The sequence below is a fragment of the Pelodiscus sinensis genome, chromosome 4, assembly GCF_049634645.1.
Source record: "Pelodiscus sinensis isolate JC-2024 chromosome 4, ASM4963464v1, whole genome shotgun sequence".
In the NCBI taxonomy this organism is placed as follows: domain Eukaryota; kingdom Metazoa; phylum Chordata; order Testudines; family Trionychidae; genus Pelodiscus; species Pelodiscus sinensis.
This window is the reverse complement of record NC_134714.1, coordinates 59,541,149-59,558,332: the sequence shown is the minus strand read 5'-3', so window position 1 is coordinate 59,558,332 and position 17,184 is coordinate 59,541,149. Positions and strand designations below refer to the sequence as shown.

The following is a 17,184-nucleotide window of genomic DNA, read 5'->3' as shown; positions in this document are numbered from 1 at the left end:
ACAGCAACAGCATAACAGGGCATAAGTAATATGTAATTTTGATGTGCAATTTTCTACGTTTTATTTGATTAAAAATTAAAAAACTATAATGGTGTACTTGTATCTAGCTACGCACAGTACATCTGCATGAGATAGCCCACTAGTGATATTTGTAGATTAACTGTCTTTGAAAAGTAATCATCAATAAAGGTTCTATATAATTCTCTTCCGATTAAGCATTATTCTGTGTTCAATCCACTACACTGAAGAATAATCAGTTTGGCTGCATTTAACATGCAAACAGTAATTTGAAATCTTAATATTTTCAAAGTGCCTCATATCTATCTCTTCTAACCACTTTAACAACAATGGAAAGAAAACCCAAGTGACCTTCTGAACTGACTGTTGCTGAACATTGTTACATCCTTTTGTTTTTTTCCTTTCTCTGTTGCCTGCATTTGTATAATTTGTGCATAGAATAGCAAATAAGACTACTATGGATCACTGTGTGAATTCTACACTCTTTTTTGTCCGGTTTGTAAACAATAGCAAAGTCAGATAATGCTTTTTTACACCAGGTTTAAGCCTCTTGCTGTACACTAATTTTGTTCGATGAAGAGGGGAAAATGTACCTGTTTATTATATGAACTAAAAAAGAAAGAATAATATAATAAAACAAAAAGATGTGCAAAAGCCAAAAAGTTTTCCCAAGTGATTCATTTGTGAAATTTCTTAGGGGAAAGGGTGAAAGGAGAAACTCAAAAAAGCTTTGAAGTTATAAATTAAGCATTGTAATTAATTTAGCTATTGACAAATCAAACCACAGAAAAATACACAGAAGGAAGAAAAACTACAAGAACTACATTCTCTGATGTGACATTTGTGATGTAAACAGATCCTTACTAATATCAGACCTCAAAACCACATCTGCCAATAAATCTTCATGAGGATGCAAGAAAGATAACTAGGGATGTAAAAGACCAGTTGATTAGTCGACTACCTGACTAGGCTTATTTCTCCCCCCCCCCCCCCGGCTCTTGCAGAGACAGCAAATTGGGGGGAGCAGGAGCCGGTGCTGGGGGGAGTGGGTGTAAAAGAGGCAGCAGTGCGGAGATGTCAGGGAAGGCTGTTTCAGGAGCAGCTCCTGTTCATGGCCAGTCCTGGCTGCCGCAAAAAGCTGCTGCTCCAGCAACAGCTCCTGTCTGTCGTGGCCAGGGCTGATTCTTCGGACAGGGGCTGCTGGATCTGGCACAAGCTGGGACTGAGCAAGCCTGCCTCAATCCCGGCTCGCACTGGGTCAAGGAGCTATCCCCGCTGTGGCTCTGCAATTTAAATGTAGTAGGAGTGGGGCTGCCTGCACTCCCGGCTCTTACTATATTTAAACTGCAGAGCCACAGCGGGGATAGCTCCTTCTGAGCACTTTCCCTTATCGACTAATCATGTAGTAGGTACAAATTGTATCGACTACACGATTACCCGCCTCTGAACATCCTTAAAGATAAGCATTTTTTGGTGTGGACTAAGTAGTGAGATTCCACTGCAAAGTTTGGTGAGCAATAGTATCTTTAGATTTTTTTTTTATGTCTTGTTTTACTTACGGAGTGTTTATGACCAGGCGATCCCATTGTCCTTTAATGTCATCCTCTGAGGGTTGCTCTGTAATGTACAAACCATCAAATTCCAACTTCCTGGCAATTTCCTTTTCTCGCTTAAATACAACCAGAGGAACCTTTGGAAAACATTTAAAATGTTTGTAATGGTTCAGACATTTCTTAGAAACAATTAGGTCTCTCTATAGTGTAAAACTAACATTTGGAATAGTGCCTGATTCCATGTGTTGGAACTGGGTATATTCTAGGAACTGGCTATTCCTGGCAGTGGTGGGATTTGGAGGGCTACTCACCTCAGAAGAATAACGAAGGAGTTCTGATACTGCTTTTGTAAGAATATTGTATTTAGGAGCAACCATTAAGCTGTGTCAGGGCTTTTTAAGCAGTATGTTCAGTCACTTAGAAGTTGTTTATATGAAAGATAAAGTATATTTAGTCTAAGGCTATGTCTAGACCACAGGGTTTTTTCAAAAAAAGTGGCCATTTTTCAAAAAAACTTCACCTGTGTCTAGACTGCTGCTGCGTTCTTTCGAAATTAAATCGAAAGAATGCGGCAGTTTTTTCGACAGCGGTAAACCTCATTATATGAAGAAGAACGCCTTTTTTCAAAAGAGCTCTTTCAAAAAAGGCGTTCTTGACTGCAAAGAGGGCTTTTTCAAAAGAGAGCATCCAGATTGCCTGGCTGCTCTCTTTCGAAAAAGCGGATTGCTTTTTCGAAAAAGTTTTAGGTATCTAGATGATCTATTTTGAAAGAAGCTTTTTCAAAAGATTCTTTTGAAAAAGCTTTTTTTGAAAGAAGTGTGTAGTCTAGACAGACCCTAAAAGTCAAATGAAACTTCTGGCAGAAAAGAATAATCAAAGCAAAGTCTAGATGCTGTATGTGATTGTCTTGACTACAAATCTAGGTGGAAATCAAAGGCCAGAGAATCTATTATGTAGTGGTTGCACTGGTATAGCATGTTCCAAATATCCCTGGTGAGCAAGCCAGCAGTATCTCAAAAGTTGGTGGAGTTAATTGAAATGAGTGTGTGCTGAGGGTGGTAAAGAATGCATTGATTCAAGACATGACAGCATCTGTTCAGACAATGCTTCCCATTGCCTACCAAAACTCCAAGAGCAGAATAGAGAGGGAGGTACTAAACCTTCTCTTCCCTCAAGTTATTCCCCACAAGAATCAAGAAAGAAGTTTGACTGCTTTTCATGTGATTAATTAGGCTTTAAACGCTGAATATTTTAAACGAAATTACACTGTATTGTTTTCTTCAAAACAATAAGATGCCTACCAGTTCTGTGGAAGTCATTCAGATATGAAGGTGATGGATGCTTAAGAATATAGACAAAAATAATTATTTTGAACTCAGCTCATATGTGTGCTATGATTTCGGTATTTATCTACTTTCAATTGGAACTGAAGAGTTGAACATCTCAGAATAGTGACATGGAGTTAGTTGCCTACCAAGCATCCATAAATAACTGGGCTTCAAACATACACACAACTCACCTTTAGACAATAGTATCCAATCACACAGACAAAGGAGATGATAGTATGAATAATAGCCAGAGCCCTGAGTGTTGGTGCCATGTAACCAGTACTTTCTTGTAAAACAAAAAACACCATTCCCTCGTCTTCTTCCTCTTCCTCAAATGAGTTCCACAGATCAGAGTCTTCCTCTAACTCCTCTAATGGTTCTTCTGTCACCTGGAATGGAGAAGTAAACACTTACACACATAGAATAACTTCAGCTTTTTTCCACTCTCTTAGAAATAGGGAATAAAAAGCTCATGTAAAGTGCTAAGTGGAGTCCTAATAAGTGATGTTCTTCATCTTCAGAACAAGAGAAGCAGAGATACAACATGAGTTCAGACTTCCTACGTGACCTCATCATTGCACCTCACACACGATGTAAAAGAAGCAATTTCAACAGTAGCTCAATTTATAAATCTTTCTGTTAGAGTGTACAAATGCAAAAATGAACATGAAAAGAATAAGAACATAAGAATGGCCATACTGAGTCAGACCAAATGTCCATCTAGCCCAGTATCCTGTCTTCCAATAGTGGCCAATGCCAGATGCCCCAGAGGGAGTGAACAGAATAGGGAATCATCAAGTCATTCTCTCTCCTGTCACCCATTCCAAGCCTCTAACTGAGGCTAGAAACATCATTCCTGACCATCCTGGCTAATAGCCATTGATGAATGGCTAACCTTCATGAATTTATATAGTTCTTGAACCCAGTTAAAGTCCTTGTCTTTGCAACCTCCCCTAGCAAGGAGTTCCACAGGATGACTGTACGCTACATGAAGAAAAACTTATTTTTGTTTGTTTTAAACCCACTATCTATTAATTTCATTTGGTGACTCCTAGTTCTTATGTCATGGGAACAAGTAAATAACTTTTACTTATTCATTTTTTATACACCTCTATCATATCCGCCCTTAGACTCCTCTTTTCTAAGCTGAAAAGTCCCAGTCTTTTTCATCTCTCTTCATATGGGACCCATTCTGTTGCCCTTCTCTGAACCTTTTCCAATGCCAATATATCTTTTTTGAGATGAGGCAACTGCATCTGTATGCAGTATTCAAGATGTGGGCATACCATGGTTTCATATAGAGGCAATAAAATGTTCTCTTGTTTTACTCTCTATCCCTTTTTTAATTATTCCAAACATTCCGTTTGCTTTTTTTGACTGCCACTGTATATTAAGTGCATGTTTTCAGAGAACTATCCACAATGACTCCAAGAGAGCTCTTGAGTAGTTATAGTTAATCCCATCATATTGTATGTATAGTTGGGATTATTTTTTCCAATGTGCAATACTTTACATTTATCAACATTAAGGTTGATGCAAAGGTAAAACCAATGCTTTATTAAATAATTATTGTAATGTTGAGATAGACTGGTATAATAAACTTCCACGTGCCACCACTGAGGATTGGTTAGATCAGCAAGGATGAGCCAGTAGCCCAGGAGAGAGCACATGACTGGTGATACTGGGGGCTGGGTCCCTCTGCCTCAGATTTTCTGCCTCCCATGGCTGAACTTTGGGGAGTAGGTGGGCTGACTGGCTTTTGCACTCCTTCCATAGTCTACTTAAATACTCCCCAGACATTTCTAGGTCCATTAGCATAGGATCTGAATTAGTATAGGGCACTTATGGTATGACCCACTGCCTATTTTCTGGTTAAAAGGAATTTTTTCCCATTTGGCCAAGCTGGTCAAGGCCCAGTGGGTATTTTTTTTGCTTTCTGTGCAGTATATCAAGGAGGCACAGCTGAGTTGTAAGTAATGGGACTTCAGAGTTTAATATTAGAAAAGGTAAGACCAATTGGTTAGTCATAATTTGTCCAGTGTGGATTAAGGCTAAAATGGCCAGCTTCAAGGAGAAATGGTCTGAGGTAAACAGGATGAAGTTTAATAAAGGCAAATGCAAAGTGCTCCACTTAGGAAGGAACAATCAGTTTCACACAAACAGAATGGGAAGCGAATGTCTAGGAAGGAGTACGGCAGAAAGGGACCTAGGGGTTATATTAGACCACAAGCTAAATATGAGTCAACAGTGTGACGCTGTTGCAAAAAAAGCAAACATGATTCTGGGATGCATTAACAGGTGTGTTGTGAGCAAGACACGAGAAGTTATTCTTCCGCTCTACTCTGCGCTGGTTAGGCCTCAGTTGGAGTATTGTGTCCAGTTCTGGGCACTGCATTTCAAGAAAGATGTGGAGAAATTGGAGAGGGTCCAGAGAAGAGCAACAAGAATGATTAAAGGCCAAGAGAACATGACCTATGAAGGAAAGCTGAAAGAATTGGGTTTGTTTAGTTTAGAGAAGAGAAGATTGAGGGGAGATATGATAGCAGTTTTCAGGTATCTAGGAGGGTGTCATAAGGAGGAGGGAGAAAACTTGTTCATCTTGGCCTCTGAGGATAGAACAAGCAGTAATGGGCTTAAACTGCAGCAAAGGAGGTTTAGGTTGGACATTAGGGTAGTCAAACACTGGAATAAATTGCCCAGGGAGGTTGTCGAATCTCCATCTCTGGAGATATTTAAGAGTAGGTTAGATAAATTTCTATCAGGGATGGTCTAGACAGTACTTGGTCCTGCCATGAGGGCAGGGGACTGGACGTGATGACCTCTCAAGGTCCCTTCTAGTCCTAGTAGTCTATGATTCTATGATTAGGGATAAATGGGATCCAAACTTTTGCTGGTGTATCTTTAGGAGAAAGGGCAATCTGAAGCCTTCATAGACTAAGGTTCCCCTCTGGATACTCTTCACTCTTTTGCTTGGGAAGCACAAGAGCATTCAGAAGTGAGCTGAGTTCTAGGGATAGCCTCGGTGGATCTATCCTGAGGAGCCTTGCACTGAACTGTTAAATGTCTGGCACCCCATTCTGTATCTCAGGATTAAATTAATAAAGTTGCTTCCTGCTGTTTAAAATCTATCTTTTAGGTATTCACCTGTATGTCCTAAAATGCCTTCACAAAAATGCCTTCACAATTGGCACTAATAACTTTGTTGGCTGCAGTAAGAAAACGGACTGGATGATGACTATGAAGATTGAAATACTGTCTCACATCTAGACATAGTTAAAGATTAAGACAATTTATGGAGAACAATGCACTGAAGTCCTCCATTGCTACTCTCTATTTGTATTAATGTTGAGTTATTTTAAAGAAATTTTAAAAATGAGTATTTAAATTTAAAAGTTAAGATTTAAGATTATATTTTAATAAAAAAGCACTGAACGTCAAAAAACTGCCAAATTTTAAAAATAGACAAAACAGAACTATCACAAACAACAGCAAAAATGTTATTTAAGCCAGCTAGAGTATGAGAGCACTTAATATGATTCCTAAACGATTTAGTTACTATTTCATTCTGAAAATCAAGGTGATCAGTATAATGAAAAAAGTAGTATTGTTAAAGCCATTGTCATGTGAATTTGTGTTTCAATTTAGGATTAGAATTTAGAAAAATATTTTAAGAAAATTAAAAGTGCTTTGATAAACAGAAGGGCTTTATTTTTAAAATCTTGGATTTATACATTATCAGGGTTTACAATCCAAACCTAATCACATTGTATCAGTACACCAGAGCGTCCCACCCCAAAAAAGGCTACAAATAATCAACTGATTAGTCTGTTTTCATTGTCCTAAATTGAATAAAATGCAAAAGTACCTACATTTACTTACACGAGGGCTACGTCTACACTGGCCCCTTTTCCGGAAGGGGCATGTAAATTTCAACAGTCGTCGTAGGGAAATCCGCGGGGGATTTAAATATCCCCCGCGGCATTTAAATAAAAATGTCCGCCGCTTTTTTCCGGCTTTTAAAAAAGCCGGAAAAGAGCGTCTAGACTGGCCCCGATCCTCCGGAAAAAGCGCCCTTTTCCGGAGGCTCTTATTCCTACTTCAAAGTAAGAATAAGAGCCTCCGGAAAAGGGCACTTTTTCCGGAGGATCGGGGCCAGTCTAGACGCTCTTTTCCGGCTTTTTTAAAAGCCGGAAAAAAGCGGCGGACATTTTTATTTAAATGCCGCGGGGGATATTTAAATCCCCCGCGCATTTCCCTACGACGACTGTTGAAATTTACATGCCCCTTCCGGAAAAGGGGCCAGTGTAGACGTAGCCATGGTGTTATTACAAACTTAGGCAAGAACATAATTTTAGACATATTATGTCTAACCTGGCAACGTTGACTTTAGTTAATACATGTAGTGCTTACAAAAAATTGTCTATTTTAGATCAACTAAAACCAGCCTTCAAGCAGCTGCTCTGGAAAATAAGTAGAAAACACTAAAAAGAATGAAATGCAGTAAATAATACTTTACCTTGTAGAATAGCAGTATAAAGTTGATGGCAAATGCAACAAACAGAGCAAGAAATCTTAAGTTGTAGAAATTTCTAGCCAAGTAATGCTGGAAATACAAGGAACATTTAGATAAACAAAAATTAGAAGTGTCATGGAATCGGAATTAGGGAAGTAATTAGGAGGTTATTTAAGAAAGTCAACTCTAAACTATGCTCTGCAATTGTCAACGAAACAATTACAGCTATCATGATAGAATTACCAGCCTTGCTGTCTAGAATTTGTGAGATCCTTTCTTTTGAGTCTATATATTTGTGACAGGATATTCTTGACATACTGCAGAGAACAGCTAGCCAGGAATACTGCAGAGAACAGCTAGCCAGACTCTAGTTGGTAGAAACTTGTGGCACTAGAAAAAAAATTATGGTGGGAGTGCTGAGAGCCTTTGAATCAAACTGCAAAAAAAATACATATAATGAAAACCACTTCAAGCCAGGGATTGCGGTAGCACCCTGAGTTTCAGCATCTATAAACAAATAGAAGCAGCAAACTCAGGAGCCTTTTTCACCTTTGGACAGTCCAGTCAAAACTGTACGATGTTCTCTGATTTTGTGTATCCTGTGCTGATTGGCCGTTGCTCCAAGATTCCTCCTTCCTTTTCTTCTAAGTCTCTTCATCTCACCTTATCCTCTTCTCCACAGCCATTCCCCATGCTGCCCCCCTCACTTTCTTTCTCTGTGGTTTTTTTTTCAAATTAGTACATCCCTTTTTAGGTGAACTCACCTCCCAAACCTTAAATAAATGAATAGTAGAATTAACACATTCTCTGCCATGAGAATATTCTCACTTCGTGTGTTGTATCCTCTCCCTGACTCTGTCTGGCTTATCTACTTCGATATTAAGCTCTTCAAGGCAGGGACTGTCTACTATTCTTCATGGCTGCGTCTAGACTGCATGATTTTGCGGAAATACTTTTAACTAAAAAGTTTTTCCGTTAAAAGTATTTGTGCAAGAGAGCGTCTATACTGGCATGTGCCTTTGCGCAAAAGATTTGCTTTTGAGCAAAAGCATCCATGCCAGTGTAGACGCTCTCCTGTGCAAGAAAGCTCCGATGGCCATTTTAGCCATCAGGCTTTCTTGTGCAAGAAATTAACGTGGCTGTCTACACTGGCCCTTTTGCACAAGAATACTTGCGCAAGAGGGCTTATCTCTGAGCGGGAGCGTTGGAGTATTTTCACAAGAACCACTGATTTTGTACATTACTTTTGTGCAGAATCATGCCAGTTTAGACGCCGTCCATTTGTACAGTGCCTCGCACAGTGCAGCTCTATTCTTGGTTGGCCCGTAAAAGCACTACTATAAAGTGTGATCAGTTTGAATAAATAATTTATTTGTAAAAACTAGCTATATCTCTTTTTTTTCATCTCACAATCAGCTATTCTCTTTGATATTTGACTTAGGATGTGCAGTGATAAAAAAGAATGGGAGCAAATGTACCAGCATTTTTGTTTGATAAATTTCCACAACTTTAAAAAAATTAGCCATGACTGCCTCAGGTTTCTCTAATTTTTGTCCGTGTCTTCGTTTCTTTTTCTTGGTTTCTTCCTTTCCCAAATGCTCAAACTGTACTTCTTCCTTCGCTTTGTCTTGTTTCTCACCATCTTCCATGCTAAAAGAAATATGAACCAAATGAAACAGGACAAATTTCCATATTGTCTATGCTATGATTGCAACAGTAAGTTCTGATAAAGAGAGGTTGGTTTTGAGTGTGAGTTAGTTTCAGAGAAAGTGAATGGAGGCAAGTGATTACAAGTAGTGAGAGGTCATACAACCAACAGTCAAAAAGTTATCACTAAGTGAAGTGGAAGAATGGTAATAATCCACTTAGCAAGTTTAGGGGAGATCACTAGAGAAAAGGCAAAAGCAGCTCAGTCAAAGTGGGGGGTTGTTAGCACCAAGTGCAAAATGCACAACTACTTGCTGCCTAATGAGTGAAGTACATATATATCCAATTCAAATAACTCAAAACTATTAGCATTTATATGCAGAATCTTGAGTTCAAAGTTGAACAGAACATAGAAATATTTATGGGTGTGCCACAGACTCATAGCAGAGTGGTTTAATTTCAACAAAAAGCATCATAATCGAAGTAATGATTCAGTGAGGAATGAAAGGAAAATTTCCTTCACAAAGACCCACCTTATAAGACATGTAGATGACAGTCATTCCCCCTGCACAGAAGAATTCATAAGAATATAAAAACTGCCATACTGGATCTATTCAGCCCAGTATCCTGTCTTTCAACAGTGATAAAAGCCAAGTGCTTCAGAGGGAATGAACAGGTATTCCCTTTACAAGGAACAAGTATCAAGTACTTAATTTGAAAATGAAATATGGAAGTAAACAGCAAAAATACAAGGGAATATGTGTATCCAACAGAGTGAGAGAAGATATACTTATTGTTCAATTGGAAGGAAGTGCAGGAGAAGAATAAGGAAATAAACTGTCAGTAGAAAAATGTTATGTGCTTTTTAAAAAAAGGCTACAAATGCCTCCCTAACAATATGAAAAGTCTAAAACTGAAAATATGTGAGGTAAACTATGTGGTATTGGGAGAATAACAAGATATTTTATCAACGACATTTGATAAGGTACATTACTGTCCTCTGAGTCAGGAGACTGAAATCAGTGAACAGAGAGATTAGGGGAAAGAAATACAATCTAAAAAACCATTATAATGGGAGATATAAACCACCTAAGTATAAATCAGCTTAATGTCATACACAACATAGTCTGATAAACAAATGTTTCTGTAGCCATTTGGTTTGGAGCATACAAAAGAGGCTATTTTTGTCTCAATTCCAAGAAACATACAACATTGATTATTTGGATTCTTAGAACAGAGAAATTGAAGAGTTTAAGTACAGTTGACAGTTACCAGAGAAGTACTGAAACCATACAAGTAATGAGCTTAAAATTCTTTGCATAGGGCTGGAGGAAAGGATAGGCAAAAATACCAAAATAATTCTCTTACAGTGAAATCCAAGAAATGGATGTTTTAAAATAAGGAAATTAATTTGAAACACCCTGAAATGGAACAAGTTAGGAAATGAAAAATCACTGAACCATCATGTAAACTTTAGAATCTACCTTGTTAAAGTCACAGAAGTCATGTGTAGTGCTGAGAAATAAAATAGCATAGTTAAGTGGCTAGCTATGTTAATTTATTTGGGCCTCAAAATTATCTTAAAAAATTAATCTCCAACTCGTGATTCAGATACAATAGGATATAAACTTTAGCAGGTTAGACGAGGTATTTATAGGATGATCTAAAGTGAGAATTTAATAACAGACCAAATACAAAGAAAAAATGATAAATTGTTTAAATATGTCAGGAACAAGAAAGCTGTGTGAGTCATCAGATTTGCTAAACCACCTGTTTATAAAAGGAGGCAATCAAAAAGGACAAAGAAATTGGCAGGATTACCTGATCTCACACACCGTCCCACCTGCTGCTTGGAAACAAGTGAAGTAAATATCACACTAGTGAAGGCTGCCATATTCAAAATGTTTTTCGACATTGTAGGTGAAGCAGGTGCAGAGGGTTTTATATAGGACTATGAATAGGCTTATATGGATTGCTAAAGGTACACCTGCTCTACTGCTCAGTAAAAGTGCTTGCCACCCTCTGAGGAGTTATGCTGGCTGCCCAAGATACTGGTAAGATGGAGAGTCCAATCAACTCCTCCTTGAGAGATTTTTTTGGCCAACACATGTAGGAACAGCAAGAAAATAAACTGTCATTTAAAAGTAACTTACTCAGCCTTCTCGGATTCTGCTTTTGTTTCTGTTTCCTCTTCTTTTGCTATTTCAGACATCTAAAAACAAAAAAAGGTACTAAAATTGCCTTAAACCTACTTTTAAATAAATCTTCTCAATTCTACTTAGTGCTTTCTAAAAAATAAATAAAATAAAACAATGAATTATCATCATGCCTCATTAACACTGAATTGCTTTCACCCTCATAGTTCTAATTTTTTTTTTGTTTCTAAAACAGGTAGTTCAGACAACGTTTCAAATAGTGAAACATTCTATCGTTATTTTTCTAACGTGTTGTGAAGATATATTATTAATACAATAATTAGTGCAGGAAACTGAATAACTCAAAGTAATAGTTAACATGATGAGGCAGATTAAGCTGAGAGGAAGGAATGGTGGTGACTGAGCACGGATCATACCCTGAACATAATGATGACAATTGTAACTCCAGTTAAGAACTTGACAATTACCAATAACATGTAAAATTAATGTCACTATGGTTTTGCTTCATTTCTATACATAAAATATGGAATAATCTGGGTAATCACAGATTCAGTATGTTAGTATCACAAATTCCAAGTAATCGTTCAGTTTATGCTAGTGACAGCTTCCTATTTTGTCAAGATAGACTAAAGTAATTATATTTTGTAAATGTACTCAAAATTAGCAGAATATATATATCTAGGTTCAGTCCCCTCTCTACTTAATGTGAAAAAAACATTTCAACTTGGGTTTCCCACATGGTAGGTGATTGCTGTTCATAGCAGCAATTTATAGTTTTTCATAAGTTCAAGTTTGTTGTGGGGCCAGTGCACTACCTCAACCTGGGGGTGGGATAGAGGGCACAGTAGCTCCATGGTTAAATTAACTTGGTTGTACTCAGCCTCAGCAATGACCGGTCCAACTAGGGCTCCACTCGTCTGCGGGGAAGTGCAGTCTAATGGCCAGAGACAATAGGGTTCCCCTTCTCTGCAGGGGCTGGAGTGGATGGGACTCTGTGGTGGTTGGGAGGCAAGGCCCAATGGACATAGTACATGAAAGGGGGGTAGGTGAACCACCCCCAAAGTGGGGGGGGGGGCAACCAGGTAGGGCAACCTGGGAACTTCCTGCTCTACCAGGTCCCAGCCCAAGGCCCAGGTAGAGGCAATGGGATTTGCCACAAAGCTGGCAGGGAATATACCCACAGCACACCAACTGCTGCAGGGACACTGGCTAGTCCTTTCTTAGGCTGCTTCCCACTTTGACTCCTATAGCTGAAGTTGAGGTGTCGTGGAATGAGGTGTAACAGTTAACTCGAACTAAGGACTTAGTTCGAGTTAACGTTTGACTGCCGCGTGTAGCTGCAGGCAGTTAGTTCGGACTAGGGGGATTTAAAAATGGTGCCCGGACGGGAAGATGCAATTAAAGCCCGGGATATTTAAAGCCCGGGATATTTAAATCCCAGGCTTTATTTGCAACTTCAAATGCCTACATTAGCCTCCCTAGTTTGAACTAAGGGGATAGTGTAGACATACCCCAAGAAAAAATAACTGAATAGAGGAGAGGTTGCAAACCTCACAGAACTACAACTCCAGCCATTGGTGGCAAGAGGGAACAGAGGGATTGAGATGGTGGTGCCTCACATACCCAGGAGAGAGGTTACACCTATGAGGCATGAGCGCTCCGTACTCCTCCCCTCCCCATACTCCCATAGGCTCTGCTATGTAAAATTCTCTGGCTTCTGTGTGATATGCACACATGAACTAAATGTAATACACAGGTGTGTCTATTAGAAGAGCCAAAAATTGTATATTTGATTGGTCACAATGATTCAAATTATCTGCATTAATTATTATTTTTGCATTTCTTTAGGAATTAAACAACAAATAAATTTGTGAACTTTGTATTTACTTTAGGAATAGAATGAAAGGCAATATGTGCTGAAAAATATATTAATTACTTGTTTGGGCTTTCTAATGACCTTAATTTCAAAGCAGATTCTCATTGTTCAACAGCCACATCTATTAAATGCCTCTGTGCTAATGAAAATACAACAAGCTATCCACATAAAATGAAATGAAATTGCTACTGTTTTGTCAGGAATTTTTGCAAAATGAAATCTGACAAAGAAATAGTGCTAAGAAAGTTAGGATTTTAAAGTTTATATAAACCAGAAATAAATAAATTGGCCAGTAAATGGAAAATGTAATTTGATATGTAAGGAGAAATGGTAATAGACATATCATCTCTATTGTCCTTCATGCCCACCAGCATACAGGGAAGCAACAAAAGTCCTCCACTTCTTTCTGTCTTTGGCCAGCCTCTCAATAGTGCCCCAAGTGTAATTCATGCTCTTCATTTCTACTTCAACGGTCTGGTGCCATGTTGTCATAATAGATATATAATGGGAGCTAAAAACTCGACTAGAGTGCAAATAGTAAATTATAAAATTATCTAGAAGAGGTTTACATTGAAAACTCCTGGAAATAAAATCAGTGTCTTATGGGGCTGGGCTAAAACCCATTATAGAGGAGAAGTCTTGAAAATGGCCTGTATTGAAGAGTTTAGATAATCCTAAAATTTGAAAAAGTATTTGGATTCAGACTTTTGGTTCAGGCCCATCTTTAAATGGAATTACACTCAATTATATAGGGATTTAGTGAAGTGGAACAAGATAAACTGTTCACATCAGGAAAGGATCATTAAAAATAAAGTAAATATTAAATTAACTGTAAACCAATACATTCAAGCAAAGCTATTTCAGAGAGTAGGAAACAAAAGACAGTTTACTAAATTTAATCAATTAAGCAAACACTAAACAAGTTAAGGGGATGAACAGGTATAATTATGAAGGAAGAGTATTAAGGAGGAAGTTGAAAGGAAGAGTTACCTCTGGGAAGTTAACAGCTAGGTCTGGAAAGCATGTTGGACACTATGGGTGCTACACATGTTGGTGTGGGGTCTGTCTTTTTGTTCTATGTTTCTATAGTGCACGGCACTATGGGGTTCCAGGCCATGACTGAAGCTCCTAGTGCTATAGTGATACCAACAATAAATAGTAACAATACTGTAACCTAAGTGAATAATTATTACAAGTCAGGGGTGGCCCATGAGCCTAGGCGCGCTAGGCAGCTGCCTAGGGCGCCGCTGGCCTGGGCGCCCGATTATGACATCACAGCGTCCTGGGGTGCCCTGTGATGACATCATGGCCATTGACAGCCGTTCAGGCAGGGGCGCCGATTGCACCGCCCCGCCTAGAGCTCCAGCTGCTGCAGCCAGCCTCGGGCCATTCCTGTTACAAGTTGAACCTCTCTAATCCAGAACTCTCTTGTCCAGAAACATCAGTCATTCAGAATGATTTTAGTTAGCTGCATGTCACTTTTCCTGTGGTTCCCATAAAATTTTTTTTACAGTCACCAGTCCTAGCTCTCAGTGTTCTGTGCTGTTATTTACCTCTAATTTACCTCTAAATGCCCTCTAACAGCACAGTATGCAGTGGAAGTGTCGGTAATGCTGCTAGACAATATTGACACCCCCCCCCCCCCCATGGCCCAGAAAACTCTCTCTTTCAGAAATGGTCAGGTCCTGAGTGTTCCAGACTACAGAGGTTCAATCTGTATTTCAAAACTAAGCAGACAGAGTGGGCTAAGCTAAAGTTTTCCTGTGCAGCAATTTTTTCTTTGTTATAAGAATGGGATAATAAAATATAAGAAAATGACCCTCAGCACATATGTCTCATAGAAACAGCAAGTTAGTGAGCAAATAAATTAATCTATTATTGAATTTTTTAGTAATATATAATACTAGAAGATTTACCTGGTATTGCTTGCATCCTTAACTCAATTTTTGTTTTTCTATATATAAATCATTGCTCTGGAGTGGGGCTAGAGATGAGTATTCAGTATTCAGGCTGCCACAGGAAGAGAGGACTATCCCAGCCCTCTCTCATCACAACAGCTTGGGCCCAGGTGACAAGCGCCTCTCTATGGCCAGTGCAGCTCCAGCCGGGCAGGTTTGTGTGCTGCCTGTGCCCCCACCCAAGGTGAGGAATGCAGCAAACTGTGCACTTTCCCTTTGCTCCCTGATGAAGTGGAACTGCCAGCAATGTTCCTGTATGAATTGGCAGGGAGGGGGTGGGAGCTTCAGCCGCCGCCCCTTTTCTGAAGAGAATGGGAGGTTCAGAGATAGGACAGTTCCACCCCAGCCAGCCCCTTTCTCCTGCCTGGAAATTCTGTCTCTTTTCCGAATGGTTTTATGAGAAGCAATCTCATAACGGGCCCATCCCATTTTCCTGGCACAACCAAACCCTTACCTTGTTTTAAGTTATGAGAAGAGGAAGTTGTATACCAAATTTAGTGGACCTAGATTTTGCTGTTTAGGAGGAGCTCTTCAACAGACACACAGACAAATGCATGCATAGACAAACTCTCTCAAATATATAGTAGGTATTTTTGCTGTAAGGGACAATGAATTTGTTTCACCTACCAGTGCTTTTCTTTTCCTACGAACAGTGCTTTCCAAAGAGGGAGGGGTATCTGTACCAACTATTTCTGCAACATCACCGAGTCCAGCATCATGGCCATGTTTTGAGCCACCTTCTTTCTTTGTATGAATGCCAAAAATCTCTGATATGTCTGTTTCTCCTTTTTCACCTTTCACAAACTGCACAAGTTCAACTCTAATGCCATGCTCAATACCTTCAATCCTCTCTGCTTCCATGATGTCATCGTGGATTCCAAACTGTGTTGGGTCAGGCATGTCCCCTAATATTTTGGTAACTTTGATGTTTTTGGCTCCTTCAACCAAGCCACCCCCAAACACTGTACTCCAGAGAATCTGGAAAATCCCCCACACAATAGTGAAGAACAACTGGAATAACCCTACAAATAGCACCCAGAAAAAGGAGAAAAACACTTTCACCAACTCCTTTATAGTCATCTTTCTAACTTTTCTGTACTGTTTCCTAAGGTTCTTTAAGGTGACCATTTTTAAAAAGCTGGCAGCATTCTTCTTCACTGCCACACAGGCCATTGAAAAAGCTGAAGCTGATTCCAGAGATTTTTCTTCTTCTTCATCGTCTCCAACTTCCATTACATAATAAGGCTCATCCTCTTCCTCCTCTTCAGGTCGTTCAGCTGAATCTGCTTCAGAGATCTGAGATGCTAACTGCATTTCAAAGATTGTGTCCTCACAGAAATTCACAAACAGCTCCATTTTCTCTTGTTCTCCGCCTTCATTTACAACGTCAAAGATAAATTGTCTTTTGGATTCTTTCACCTGTGGCTTCTCCCACTGCATCCTACTGGACTCACTGATTTCAAAGTAAACTCTTTCAATTTTCTTGGCTCCACCCATTATTTCAATGCGGCCAAGGTATGGTTCAAAGTAATTAAGTACACTTGCTGCTGGATCTAGTAAGCACCGAAGACGTGAATCATTTGGCATGTGCTCTGAAAGGTTAGTTAATAAGACTGCCACATTAAATCCAATGTCTTTGGCTGGCTCATGGAATCTGTCCACAAAATCAACATAATTAAACATGTCATTCTCATCAGCTTCTGCACAGGATAGCAGGAATTCAAGCTCTGACTGTGTGTACTGTTTCTGACCTTCCATTGCCTTCTGAAATTCTTTTTTTGAGATTATACCTTTACTGTCTGGATCATAGTCTTTGAAAGCATCTGAGCTGGTAAGATCTTTCAACTTGAGGAACATGTCAAAGAACTTCAAGATCATTTCTACATTGCTAGATGATTCTACCAGTGTGTCCACCATCTGTTTTCCAATAGTTCCATTTACAACATTTCCTACAGCGTATATGAAAAACAGTAAGTTATTTGGTTTATCTATAAATGCATTTTTAAATAAATTGATTTTATATTTACGTTCAAAACCCTCTTTTCCAATTTCATTCTTAAAGCTGCATACATTTTCTTTTAAACCTGTTTTTCTGCACTGTTCTTACTCTTTCAGTGGTGGGCGCACCTTATATA

At 39.0% G+C, this 17,184-nt stretch overlaps 1 protein-coding gene across 20 annotated transcripts in view; it reads right to left on the bottom strand.

Moving 5' to 3' along the window:
- Positions 1 to 17,184, bottom strand: part of RYR3 (ryanodine receptor 3) — a 527,532-nt gene that overhangs the window by 28,360 nt on the left and 481,988 nt on the right. For all 20 annotated transcript variants that reach the window (XM_025189447.2, XM_075927046.1, XM_075927052.1 and 17 more), the window contains 6 exons: positions 15,677 to 16,998; positions 11,213 to 11,271; positions 8,891 to 9,062; positions 7,416 to 7,502; positions 3,091 to 3,288; positions 1,578 to 1,708 (listed from right to left, as the gene is read on the bottom strand). In XM_025189447.2, the coding sequence (XP_025045232.1) occupies positions 1,578 to 1,708; positions 3,091 to 3,288; positions 7,416 to 7,502; positions 8,891 to 9,062; positions 11,213 to 11,271; positions 15,677 to 16,998 (1,969 nt within the window). The remainder of the gene's footprint in view (positions 1 to 1,577; positions 1,709 to 3,090; positions 3,289 to 7,415; positions 7,503 to 8,890; positions 9,063 to 11,212; positions 11,272 to 15,676; positions 16,999 to 17,184) is intronic.